General features: G+C 35.2%; 1 protein-coding gene across 2 annotated transcripts in view; it reads right to left on the bottom strand.

The window, feature by feature from the left end:
• Lrrc7 (leucine rich repeat containing 7) overlaps positions 1–13849 on the bottom strand; it is a 374249-nt gene extending 360400 nt beyond the window's left edge. For both annotated transcript variants that reach the window (XM_048349940.1, XM_048349941.1), the window contains exon 1: positions 13747–13849. In XM_048349940.1, the coding sequence (XP_048205897.1) occupies positions 13747–13843 (97 nt within the window). In that variant the 5' untranslated portion in view covers positions 13844–13849. The remainder of the gene's footprint in view (positions 1–13746) is intronic.
• Between the last annotated feature and the right edge of the window lie 464 nt (positions 13850–14313).

Raw genomic sequence — 14313 nt, 5'->3', positions numbered from 1 at the left:
AAATATGAAATATGTTTAGAGGTAAAATTCCCAAAAATCATTTTTTAAATTTCTTTTAAGGCATATTAACAGTTAAAGGCTGAACTTTAGAAAGATGTATTAGTGATCTGGGGAAGAAGTGTCTCATGAACTTTGCTTGATGACAGTGTGGATAATTCATAATACCAGAAATACACTATGGTTATATAATAAACACTACAATTGATCCTTGGGGAGGAAAAGACATCCAGATAATGGCTGGACATAAAACTGCTCACCTCATCCTGACTACTATTGATTTTTTTTAAACACAGAAGTCATTGCGACTATTAAGCACAATTATGCAAAGATTATATTATACCGACAATACGGTACTGTCTACATTTCACATCTCATCAGTGATCTCTACAATAAATCCTCAGCTGCCATTATATTATATCCAATTCCCACTTAGTTTTCAACACTTTCTTCTTGTAATTTTAAGTTTACATGTCTATCTTTCTCCTTCATTGTATCTCTCAGTATATATTGTGTTTCTACTAAATAACCTCTGTGTCAAGAGTTAAAAAGCTAGACTTCAATGGGGTTCATTCTTTTTATTCGCTACTTTTCTGATTTATTTTATAATAACTTTAGTTGAGAGTTTGGCCAAAGGAAGAAGGAAAAAAAATTAAAAAGTACATATCTTACAAAAAGCTTAAAAATAATTTTGTGGCTAACAAGGCAAGAAAGATTGCTTTGCCATGGAAATAATGTCTAGCCAAAGTATTATTAATAACACCATGCCAGCAAAACTGTGCTGATCACAAAACTTGTCATGTTTACTGTCATCTGTTATGTTTGACTCCCAAAGAGAGCAATAAGCACGGGTGCTGTTTATAACGTGTTCTCTCTTGCTTGACAGGAAACTGATGGGCATGTGACATGTCAAGTGCTATAAGCAAAGCTATGTTCTTGATTAAACATAGTGTGTGGTGACCCATAAATGGAGAGGTGACATTATTCACTCTTTGGACATTCAGCCAAATGCTCCAAAAGTCAAAAAGTATATATATATATATATATATATATATATATATATATATATATATGCATATATATACACATATGTATATAGAGAGAGATTGAGAGAGAGAGCTATATAAAAACACATTTGACAACATCCTTTACTATGGGATGCTCAAACATGCACAAAATAAAACATAATACTTAGGTTTAGGACATCCATTATAAAAATATAAAGGAACTTGCAAACATAATTTAAAAACCATGAATGCAGAGGCTCTCTGAGGCTTATATTGTGTGGGCACAGCATTTGTGCAAATGAAAGAGCAAAGCAGAATCTCAATTTTGTCCTCTATAAACACTGGAGGTACCATTTTTTAAATCACTGAGTATAAACATACTCTGTGTATTATTTTGAAAAGATATGACCTATTTGTAAAAATAGCATGCTTTGGTTAAATGCTTCAAATTAACTTAATAAAACTACAGACTTTTGCAAATAAGAAGCAATGTATCTCTGGATTGTAAGACCTTACACATTCTAGTAGTCTTCCATAATCAGAGTTTTGCTGTTAATAGGTCCATCAGTAATTGTCAAAGAACATAAATTCATAAATACGTAGCTGGCTTCAAAATGCTATAAACTTAATAATTTTTCTTTTTATTTAGTATGGTACATAAGAACATGTGGAAGTATATATATATATATACACACATACATACATATACATGCATACAGACACAAATAAATATGTGTGTGTATATACATATATATGTTTAATGAAGATGTCTCTGCTATTCAATAGCTAATTCATTTGGTGAATAGATATCAAGTATTGACATATGTATCTATATATACCAAGCACCAGAGAAGAATAGCCATGGGCCTTTGGTTTCACAGCTAGAAATTGAGTAAAGAAAAATTGTTATTGTAATATTCAACTAATAATGCTTCTACATAGGGTGGTATTTTTGTAAGTATTTACTCCAGTGGGTCTGGAATATTGGAAATGCATTGGTTTTCTAACTGCCTTCTTTCTCTGCCTTTGACTGGAGTGAAGGAGTTGAGTGTTTTACTAAGCTTTAAGTTATCTCCAGGCTTGTACTGGTATTCTAGGAAGTAAGGAATCCAGTTACGCTGGTTTCTGCCCCCTGCTGCTTGGGAGGGACACAAAAAGATCCAGCTTGATATGTTTCTGCTAGACAGTAGAAAAACTGGAAGTACTTAGAACGATAGCAGGTTGTCCCAATGCAAATTTCAAATAAGGCATTAAGAAATGATGGATGAGGCTTTTCCAGCTAATGTGTGTTGAATTTACAAAGAAATAATAATACTAAGAATTACATTTACTGCATGTAAGGAGTCATTCTAAGGGCATGACTTATATCAATCATTAATCCATACCATGTTTCCAAGGAGAAAACTAAATCACAGAGACATTTAACAAGTTGGCAGAGTCACACATTTAATGATTACAGAAGATGTAGTTAAAATGCAGATAGCTATGTCCATTGGAATTTCTATATTCAAAACTATTCCTGACTCTCTGACACTCATTCAGATTTTGCAGTTTTTGGATTCTCCCAGACAGTTCCAGTATTAATTCAGAAAGGATCAAAGAGTTCAGAGAAGGGGAATTGTGGAGAGATTTCCTTGGAGGTTTTATTGTCATACATGAATATCTTTCCCAACCAGGCATGAAATCTAGGATGCGCAATACCATATCTTACTTTAAGCCTGATGAGGAATGCCTCCATGAGGAATGTCCTTTAGAGATCTTGTAATGTATTCCTGCCATTGAACTCACAGAACCTGAGAGCTTGGCCCATGCTAAGTAGCTTACAATAATAACTCAGAAACATCTCTCATGGAGAATAAAGTCCTCAATCCAATAAGAGCTTCTTTCATACCTTAAAGATTCTCCAGCTCCTTCTTCAGTCTGAGGGTTCAGATGGAAGGGTCACAATGAGAAAGCTGACCACACTTTCTTGTCAAGCCAGACAAGCAGATAATTACGGTTGGGATGCGGACTGAAGGAAGGAAAGTCTTACATTTGGATTTTTGGCCAGTGTTTTGAGCTAATATTGTCTCATTACAAAATCAAGGCTGTGTTTTGTGTTTTTTTTTTTTTTTTTTTTTGCCAGTCCTGGGCCTTTGACTCAGGGTCTGAGCACCGTCCCTGGCTTCTTCCTGCCCAAGGCTAGCACTCTGCCACCTGATCCACAGCGCCACATCTGGCCGTTTTCCATATATGTGGTGTTGGGGAATCGAACTGAGGGCTTCATGTGTAGGAGGCGAGCGCTCTTGCCACTAGGCCATATTCCCAGCCCAAGGCTGTGTTTTGATAATTAAAGCAATCACAGGGCTGCCTATTATTTCAGGATGAACCAATAACATCAGAGCAGGGGAAAATTATTCTCCTTTAAAGCTGAAGAGAAAGGAAAATAAACTTGCCTCTCCATTATGTCATGAAATATGTTTGAGCAGAAGTAAACAAGTCTGCTTGCAGAGAAAAGGGGGCTATAATTTTTTTTTCTGCTTTCTTCATGTTCTTGGGAAGCAGAAATAGTAACCGGAGATTCATTGGAATTCTCCACCTAGGGAAGGACAGAGTCTTTGTGGAGAGAGGATTCAGAAGACATTATGGATCATGTATTCTGGCAAGGTGTCAACTTTTGTCAGCTTCCAGAGAGACTGACATAAGCAAATGAATCTATTGAGGGATGAGAATTCATTTATGATAAAATAGACAAGTTCACGAAGTTATAGAGCCTCTATTTGCAAGTTTTACCTGTTGGTTGACTTTTCATGCTGGAACAGTATCCAGCATAATGGTCTGTAGTCCTATCATTGCAGACTGAGTTTCTAGGAACTTCTTTCAGAGCTGTGGACAGTTCTAAGTGTCACAGGAATGTTCTTGTAAGAGAAAGACTTGTTCATTTCTAGGTTTCACAAGCAGCCTTTCCTCGATTTCCCCTATTCTTCCACCTTCGCCCTATTCTCTCTTTCATACAAATATGGAAGGTTTTACCTAACTGTCACATTCTAAAAATGTGAGCAGAGTTACAAACCTCAGGGCTCTTGCTTCTTTCAGGATTCTACCAGAGACCTGTCATTTTGCTCTCCAAAGTTTCAATTGCACAGCTTTTTTTGTCTCATAGGACAAGACTGGATGTATTAATTTTTTGAAAGATCATTATACTCATGCACTTAAGCCACATTCTTCAGTGCTAGTTTTCTCACTAATAACCATAAATAGACAAAAGTAGATTGTAATTACCCAATACATGGAGGGGTTTTGAATGGAACCAGGGCATGTGACTATGGGTTTTAGTTTCAACAAGTAGGCTATGCAGGTGTTTGACTATGGAGTAGTCAGGGGAGTTTTTTTCCATAATCTACAGGTGGTTTGGGTGCAGACAAGACTTCATCATCAGTATACGGCTCCAAATTGCCTTAGTATGTAATGGCTGATGTTTGAAGTCCTAAGTTTTGAACCACATTGTCATGCAAGGTCTCCGTGGCCTATCAGAGACAGCACTCATTGTGGATAAATGGAAACTTTGAATAACCAACAAATGAATAGTAATGGCAAGCTCTTAGGATGAACAGAATCTGCCCTCTTCTTAGATGGCATTTCAAAAGACAAACAAGTTCTTAGAATTGTTGCATATTACAGACTAAGAAGAGAAACACTAGAAGCCTGTTTTTGGAGCAAAACAGAGTTAGAATCAGGTATCTAGATGGAATCACAGTGGTGTGAAGTGAGGCATACTTCAGTTTTATTCTTGGCATAGAAGCAGTGAAATATAAAAAATAATAAAATAAGTTGACTGTTTACTTTGGAGTAAAAGAGCTATTTCCTTAAGAGAGCCATCAATTTTGTGGGCTAGATTAGTCAGCTTTGAAGTACAGAGTGGGATCTTGATGCTCTGCAAAAAACAGATATTAAAAAGAAATGGACAGACTAAGATCCAAGTAATTTAAAAAGGAGAAGAGAAAAGCAGAAGATGCAGAGCCTAAGGAAATCTAAATGAAGCTGAGAAACAAAATTTGAAAGAGCAGCCAGAAATGAATTCCCCAAAGGATCAGGATGAGGGGAAATACTGAAAATGTGGTCTCTTAAAGCTACAGATAAAACATTTTGAATGACAGCAGTTGAGGAACTAGAGCTTGAAGAACAGAGGCACTAGACCAAGAACCCGGAAAGTTGGCATAAATGTAAGTGGGAGAAGACAGAAAAACACTCAACAAATACTATTCAAAGCATTCTTAGGCAAGTATCAGAGTGACAAAAAAAATCATACTTGCAGGAAGAAAGGTATTACATTGTCTTAAAGAGAACAGTAGAAATTTATGGAATTTGAATTTTGGAAGATCTAACCAGATAAGGCATCATTTGCAACTCATTTTGTAGGAAAACACAGGTAGAACAGTGAGAGAACAAGTACAAGCTGGAATTTCATGCTGATTTTATAGGAAGTTTCCTTCTGCAAGGTATCATCCAAGATGGAAGCTACAGAATTTAATATTTTTATATCTCTTATTTCAGAGATACCTTAGAAGACATCATTCAGGGAAATATACTACAAAAATATATGCAGGTTCCAAAGTAATGAACAATAAAAAAATATTAGTAAATAGGACTGGTTTCACACTGCTAAAGAAAGAGATCAAGTATTTGAGCAATTTAAACTACATTTCATGTTATGGAAACAACTGTTCTATAACTGTTGTAATTACTTTCAACATGCGATGTGAAACCGTAGCTTCTATTATTGATGATCCTCTTGTATCCCCTTCCTATGTTTGTACCTGCACTATCTCTGTATCTTATTTGAGTACATTGGAAACCGTGTATACTGGTATTAGAACTAGGAAACTGAAAGGGAATACCAAAATCCAGAGGCATGGGGTAAAAAGACAAACGACTACAAAAGCAATACATGCAAAACTGTTTGGTGTAAATCAACTGAACACCTCATGGGGGAAAGGGAAAGGAGGAGGGAGGAGGGGGGAATAAGGGAGGAGGTAACAAACAGTACAAGAAATGTATCCAATGCCTAACGTATGAAACTGTAACCTCTCTGTACATCAGTTTGACAATATTTGTTTTTTAAAAAAAGAAAAAAATAAAGTCTAAAAAATAAATTATATTCCATTCACAACAGTATGGGCAGATTTTGTAAATAAAAATTTAGTACATACAAACACATAATAAATTTATAGACAATCTCTATTCAGAATGTTTCTCTGGGGATAGTTTTGAAGGAGAAGTTTTACATCAGTGGACCTTCCAGTGGAAGACCTTCCAGTGGACCTGTTCCAGTGGAACAGATTGCCTTCCATAATGTGGGTGGGTATAGTCAGCTGAAGACATTAGCGAACATTGAGCTCTCCTGGAAGAAAGAATTCTGCTAGTAAGGCAGCCTTTAACTTGAATTGTGAACAGTGGCTTTTTCCTGGATCTTCCCAGGAAGTCTGCCAGTCTATCCTGCTTGCCAGTATCCAAAATTATGTGTGCCAATTCCTTAAAATAAATCTCTTTCTCTTTATACACACACACATACATATGCACACACACATGTCCTATTATGATACCTAGTGAAGTTTAAATGTTAGATAAGAGATGAATAAGTTTTAGTGTCCTAAATATTTCACAGGACATACTTACACTAAAACATATTTGTTGCTCACCTGAAATTTGATTTTAACCAAAGTTTTTCAATTTTATATAGGACCCTCCAGCCCTAAAAGCCATAAAACAATGCGTAGATAAGAAATGCTACTGCTAACCTGTCTCATTTCCCTGACAAAGATGTGGAAGAAAATAATTTCCTACAGAGGAAAGCAAGTTGCTTGAAAGAGCAGACATGGAGCTTCCTCATGTCCCTAGGGGCCCACATTTCTGAAATATGCACAGTTGCTTTAGGTTAAGAACAGGTTGAGGTTAGTTCTCCAGATGAAAGAGACCAACAATGACAAGGAGGGTCCTTAGCAGTTCCACAACAATGTACCTGGCAACAGACACCAGGGCTTCAAGGCTAAAAATCCTCAGAGTTTATAGACAAATGCACATTCAGTACCTCTTTGTTACTCAGAGAGGAAGAGGAAATTCTAAAGATTTGAAAGTACTGCATGGAAAACAAAGGCCCTGCAATCAAGCTCTGATAACTTGAGTTTTATGCTTTGCAAGTTGCTAGGCTGCAAAAAGACTAAAGTGTTTTAAGTCTCTTGGAAAAAGGAAACTATATTAAGTGACCATTCCCACAGACACTGTAAATACTTCATGCCAAATTTAATTTCGGGATGGAAGGGAGAGTTCTTTATTTAAGAACAAAGGCACGACTCCTAGGTTCTAGACAGTAGATTTAATGCCCAATTAATGTCATGCATTAAAATACAGATAGATAGATGAATAAAATGTATCCACTTCCCATTAAGCAGTTTATACCGGACAGGGAGGAAATATACATGTAAACCACAGAGGTAACTGTAGAAAGAATTATCTTCTTAATTGTCCTATGCAGTGTCTCAGGAACAGATAGCTTGGAGGCTATGCCCTCGGTTAAGAAAAGCAAATCGACTCCAAAAGCAATACTTGCAAATCCATTTGCTGTGATCCAACTGAATAACTCATGGGGGGAGAGGAACAGGGTGGGGGGGGAATAAGGGAGGAGGTAACAAACAGTACACAAAATGTACCCAAGGCCTAACATATGAAACTGTAACCTCTCTGTACATCACTTTGACAATAAATAAGTATAAAAAGAAATAAAAGCAGATCGATCAGAGGCTATATCTTAAAGGAGGAATGGAGAGAACAAGGAAGAACTAAAATGAAAGAAACTGTGTTGAAAGGGTGAAAGTTTATTTTTAAAAGCGCTTTATCAGATAACAAGATCAACCCTTGGCAAAATGTGTGGCCAATGAAATTTGTTCTTCAGTCATCTCATGTCATTTTTCAGCTTTCTCTACTCTTCAGCCATTCAGAAATATCTTGGTCCTTCTGGTTATGAAGAGCAGTGATCTGAAAACACCTTCATTTCAAAGAGTTTTATGATTTCAATAGAGTCATTTCTCAGATATATTTGCACTTTGGGGGAAGTCTGATGGAAATTCAAACTATATCATTATCGATTAGCTAGGCCAGTGGTGATGGGAAAATAATCCTAGTGGCTTGCTAAACTCCTATTCTATGTAGCATTTTAGGGGGAGTTTGTAATAAAATATAGGGAAGGAATTTGGACCACATCTAAGAAGCTATAACTTGCTTTGCTAAGTTCTTTGCCTAAATTTTCAGTATTACTGTGAATGCTAAAACCATTGAAATATACCTAAAATATTCCATCTGGGTACTAGGTTTGCATTTTCTTAGTTTTCATTTTCTGAAGACCACGGATATTCTGATTTAATTCCCCTTTAATATTACATTATGACAAAGTAATAATTGAAATGTTATTTTTAATTTTGAGTGTACAGATAAAATTAAACCGAGAACTTTTTAAAATTGCTACGACGCTATATAACTGCAACATAATGCACTAATTGAAAACAGAATTTAATAATATTTTCTAGTTTAAATAAATGAGAAGTCACTGACCACTTCTTCCTCAAGCAAGGAAGAATGGTGAAGATCAGTATCATGGAATGGATGTATCTAAATAAAGATGTAAACAGAGCTGAGCAGAAATGATCAATTAGTGTCTTTGATATTGTTACACAATGTTAGTATTCATTAACTTATAATTTTAATGTTATATGTGTGTTTATATACATATACCATAGATTTATACATATGTACTATATATTTATTTTAATATATAAAATATATACTTACATGTGCATGCATACAAATATATACATATACACATATAAACATATTTACATATATACATGTACATATATTTACATATGTATATATACACACATATGTATAAATGCATTAAAATACATTTGAGAGCTAAACAGAAAACAAATCCTAATGAGGTAAAATGAAGAACACAGAATACTACATGCAGACAGCGTGGACTGGGAAAAGTAGATAGGTTTGGGAGTCAAACCTAGGATATATTTTCATAGGCACTTACTAGATATGGCCCATTATATAAATGACTCTATCTGTCTGAATTTTTGTACCTTCACCTGTAAAAGGTAACTGACTAATAATTACTTAAGGTCGGAGAAAAGAGGAGTTGGCCCTGGAAGGGAAGGCAGCTGTAGAGAAAGTGAGTCAGGTTTCATAAATAGTTAAAAGAAAACCCAAGATAATGACAGTGTAAAATTCCCTGAGAGAGAAAATGAGAATGATACATAGAAAAATGTGTGCTGAGATGTCACCATAATACTGTTGTCCATACTCTTGATCTCCAAGTGCCATCTCCTCTTATCTTACTTACATTCACTACCCTAAATACTTTGGGTAGCTGAGTATGCATAGACAAATTTATACTGCAGCAATACTCTAGAATAGTATGCAGACTACTAAGGCCATCGCCATGTTTATCATTGCACCCTGGGATGTTTGAACCATGCATAACCCAATCTCCTTGGACTCAGACTTTCTAATAGCCAATAAGTATGACAAAGGTGATGAGGGTTATTTTGTTCCCTTTCTGACAAACTTGAATTCGTAAAAAAATTGAGATTATCTTGGGTGCTTCTTGCTTAGCTAGCTAAAAGTACTTCAAAGAGTGACATGGCTTTCTTCCTGAGTAGAGAAGGAGCCATATTCAAAATATTAATAAATCAAGGAAAAGCTTGAAGGTCTCCAGAAGCTAACAACTGCCAGTTGACAACCAGCAAAAGGAAGAGAAGAGTTTTGTCATGCAAACACGGGAGAAAAAATGCTGCCAATAGGTGGGTGTATTTCTCCCATCCCTGTCCCAGTTCAGCTCCTGATGAGAGTCCATCCTGGTGAGAACTGGAGGCAGAGAACTTGTGCCTGGATTTTTTTTTTGCCTGGACAACTGACCCACTGAAACTGTGAGATAATAGTGGTGATGTTTTAAGCCGCTGAGTTTATGGTTTGTTACACTGTGACAGAAACTATTATAGCAATATAAAAAGGTTATTGGTGATCCCAGTGAAAGCTGTTTCGGTAGTGGCTGGGTAGGAGCCAGACTGGACCTGTGTGAATGAGTGGGAAGTGAGTAACTGGAGCAAGTAGTGATGGCTCTTTAGGGAGATTGCTTGGAAATAGAGCAAGAATGGAGGACCTTAGCTGAATGGAGCTGTGGTTTTTGAGAACATCTTATTTTTTCATGTACATTTTTTTTTTTTTTTTTGGCCAGTCCTAGGCCTTGGACTCAGGGCTTGAGCACGGTCCCTGGCTTCTTCCCGCTCAAGGCTAGCACTCTGCCACTTGAGCCACAGCGCCGCTTCTGGCCGTTTTCTGTATATGTGGTGTGGGGAATCGAACCTAGGGCCTCAAGTATCCGAGGCAGGCACTCTTGTCACTAGGCTATATCCCCAGCCCCTCATGTACATTTTTAAAATAAGGAATGATTTGACTATGTTTAATAATTTGATTTCATAAGAATTAATTAATTTTTTCCAGAGGCTTGCTTGGCTAACCTAGATACAAGAAAGTGAGATGAAATTGATATTTAACAGTTAGCTAAGAGCTATGTCTGGAGACTTAATATTGATCTTACATTAAAAATATTATAAATAAATACAAACTGTGACATGTATAAAGCAGTGTGAACTATGCTATTTTGCAAAATTTTCCAAGATACATTCCAAATGAGAGATTTGTAGGATCTATATAGTCTTAATAGCTGGCCATGGGGATTGAACAAGGTATCTTGAATATATGAATTAAATGGAAATATTTATGCTGAATATATAGAATTAAAGGGAAATAAGTATTTTATATGCTATATAAAATACCATCTAATAGGAATTGCTATCTAACATCACTAAAAGGTGATTACCTTTATGTTAATTCTTTGTAATTTGTAGCTTGTCATACGTGGCTTTTTATTTTTATTATTTGCAATGCAGAAATGATCTCCATTTCTGCTACAAAAATTCCTTATTGTCTTCAAATTCATCATTGTGTTGATTTAAAATAACAATAACAGTAAATATTTCTCTTAATTCTCAAAGCAATTGTATAGGATGTGCTTCATTGTTTTCCTCATTTTTTACAAATATTAATGAAGGCTCAGATTTTAAAAAGTATCCAGTGTTCTCTACTTAATTGTATTGTCATGTTAGAGAATAAACCCTTTTGTATGGTTATAAAGTTAATTGCAACTCTCATGATAAACTGCTTCTATTGCAAACAAGTTGGTGTCATTTTTACATAGCTCTGTAAGAAGACAGGTTCTGCTTATTACACTAATGATTTTTCATTTCAATTGATAGATTTTTCATTTCAATTAAGGATTTATCATATAAAGAACAGTTATAATACTTACCTTTATAGTCACATATTACATATCTTAATGTACAAATTTTACATTAGAAAACAGTAAGCCTTAACTATGAGATTTGTGTATAGTCTTCTGTCCAAATGATGGTTTATATCATCTGCTGTCAAACACTTCATTAAGTATAGTGATTTTCAAACTTCAGTTTGTTGGCATCATAATTTCACATAGGGTTTCTTAATAGATTTTTATTCAGTATGTATGGATTTAAGACCTTGAATTTCCATTTCTGATGAGTTTTTAGATGATATGACTGGTGTTGGTTACCTAATTTGAAAACTACTGCTTTAGGCCAGGGCTTGAAAATCTTTTCCTAGACAGGCTTGGTGGTACATGCCTGAAATCTTAGCATGGAGGTTAAGACAAGAGGATTGCAAGTTTAACACCAGCTTCAATTATAAATTGAATTCAAGTTCAGTCGGTATGCAATGGTGAGAAGCTCTTGCAATAACAAAACAGCAATAACAACAGCAAAAAATATTTTCCTATAAAGAGTCAGATAAATGTTTTTGATTGTGTGGGTCTTGCAGTTTGTGTCACAAGTATTTAAATCTTTTTTCTCAGTGTGAAAGTATTTCTATACAATATCTGAATAAACAGGTGATATCTGCACTTCAATAAAATTTTATTTGTGGAAACAAGTGTCAGGTTGAACTTCATCAATAAATCCCAGTTGACCAATTTATGGTGTAAGTCAGCAGAAAAGCCATGAAGATTCAGTTTATGTTAAACAGAAACTCCATGAGAAACACCTACAGATTTATCTACTAGAGTTCCTTCTAAGTATTAACAGAGACTAGGCTGAATATATTAAGCCATAAGAGAGAAATTCCAAAGTTTCCTATAAGCCTAATTTAAAAGCTCATGATACTTTTATGCAAGAACCTTCAGGTTATACATGCTTTTTATTTTAATATCCACGAACTATATCTTCATTTTCAAGTTTTAGTTTTAATTGGATATTATTCATAGTATTAGGAGGCAAAAGTCCACTAAAGAAACAATGAACGCTATACTGAATGGCACAGATGATATAGCTCAAAGGTTATCTATTGACTTCATAATAACACAAAACAAAGCCACTTTACTTGATTAGAGTATGTCCAGGTTTAATGTCTTTACCTAGAGCAGTGTATCTTAAACTAATTTAAAATGATAATATAATCTTAAAAGTCTACTATACTGCATCATTTCAGTGGAACTTCTATATTAGCTTTTACCTAAAAAAATGCAAGTTCCTTCAAAAGGGAAAAAATTAAATAAATTTGTTCTACAACAGAATATGATTTAGTTCTCTGATAGTAATTGTATGTTTTTTTTTCTTTTGTTTGCCAGTACTGGGCCTTGAACTTGGGGCCTGAGCACTGTCCTGGCTTCTTTTTGCTCAAGGCTAGCACTCTGCCACTTGAGCCACAGTGCCACTTCTGTCAGTTTTCTATATATATGGTCCTGGGGAATTGAATGAGGCAAGCACTCTTGCCACTAGTGGCCATATTCCCAGCCCTGATAGTAATTGTATATAAATTCCATTTGCATAGGTCATCTTACATATGCAAAACATGAAAATTATGTCAAGTGTCCCCCAATCTATTATATGCTATAGACTATACATATTAAAGTATGTTCTATAAAAATCACATAATCTAATATTTATTACTTTGAGGAGGGGCCAAAGTGACTTTCTAGTGTCATTTATATATGCCATTCATCTTTCAAAAGTTTTTCAAACATTGATTGAGATGTATTTTACTTATAAACTGACAGTTGTAGAACTACTTAAAGATAATAATAATAAAGGTTTTTTCCCCCTAAACTTCAATGTAACTAAACGCTTTAGTTTCACAATTGGCTTATACTTACACTTAGATATTTATATTTTAACAATGCTGTGGTTTTCAGAGTCTTAAGTTTTAAAAAATAGTCATGTTAAAAGAAAATTGTAGTCAAGTGGAAATGGGGAAAATTGAATTTAGGATATTGCATATTTTTCTTTTTACTCCAGGACTCAGGATTGTTAATAAACATGAAGTTTATCCTTCTATGTTCACAGCCTCCTGTGTTCTCATTTGAACATGGGATCCAAATCTTAGTGAATTTTCTTAGTATTCTAGAATACTCTTAGAAAATCAATGTTCTAAGCACTTGCTTTCAGGTATGGTATGATAATTTGTAAAGATCAGTAATTTGTAAAGATTAGCTCAGATCCCCCAAATACTGAATACCTCAAATTTGTCTGAATAATGAAAAGTTAACTTTTCATTTTACTGTGCTACTCACCAAAATCTCACCTAAAACAAAGTTAATCCCATTAAACATACTTACACTCTTCTTCAGGCCTCTTCCGAAGTGCTGCACGAACTTCTTTGCAAGGACTTCTCTGGTATTGGGGGGGATTCCTTCCCCTTATTAGATTGGCCATCCTGTAAGACAGAATCCCAAGAATATTTTAATACCAAAATACAGATGAATGCTGACACTTCCAAATATCTAAATAAAGTTCAAATATCTATAGAAGCTTGGTGGACAACCCCATGAAGATACCTGGCATACACTAAGATGGGAGGGAAGGAGGAAATGGAGGAAATTGGGGAATATGTAAATTTTGCAAAGCATTCGGTTTAAAAAAAGGAGGAACATAATGCAAACAACTCTCTCACACAGTCTCCAATTTGACACTGCTGTAGACTCAAAATAAGCTTGGTAAACATCCAGCTTCCACTGTAATAGTGTATAGAGGTAGGACATTTGGGAAGATTTTTTTTAACTGTACTGTTTGCAGTTATTTCTTTTTTCTTTTTCTTTTCCTGGTTGTCAGTGCTTTTATTTCTGTAACCTTTGTCTTGTACATAGTTTGTCTGATTTGGAGAAGAGAAGGGGGATCACAGAACC

This window comes from Perognathus longimembris, chromosome 7 (assembly GCF_023159225.1).
Source record: "Perognathus longimembris pacificus isolate PPM17 chromosome 7, ASM2315922v1, whole genome shotgun sequence".
NCBI lineage: Eukaryota > Metazoa > Chordata > Mammalia > Rodentia > Heteromyidae > Perognathus > Perognathus longimembris.
Note: the sequence above shows the minus strand (reverse complement) of the source record. Positions and strands in the feature narration are given on the sequence as shown.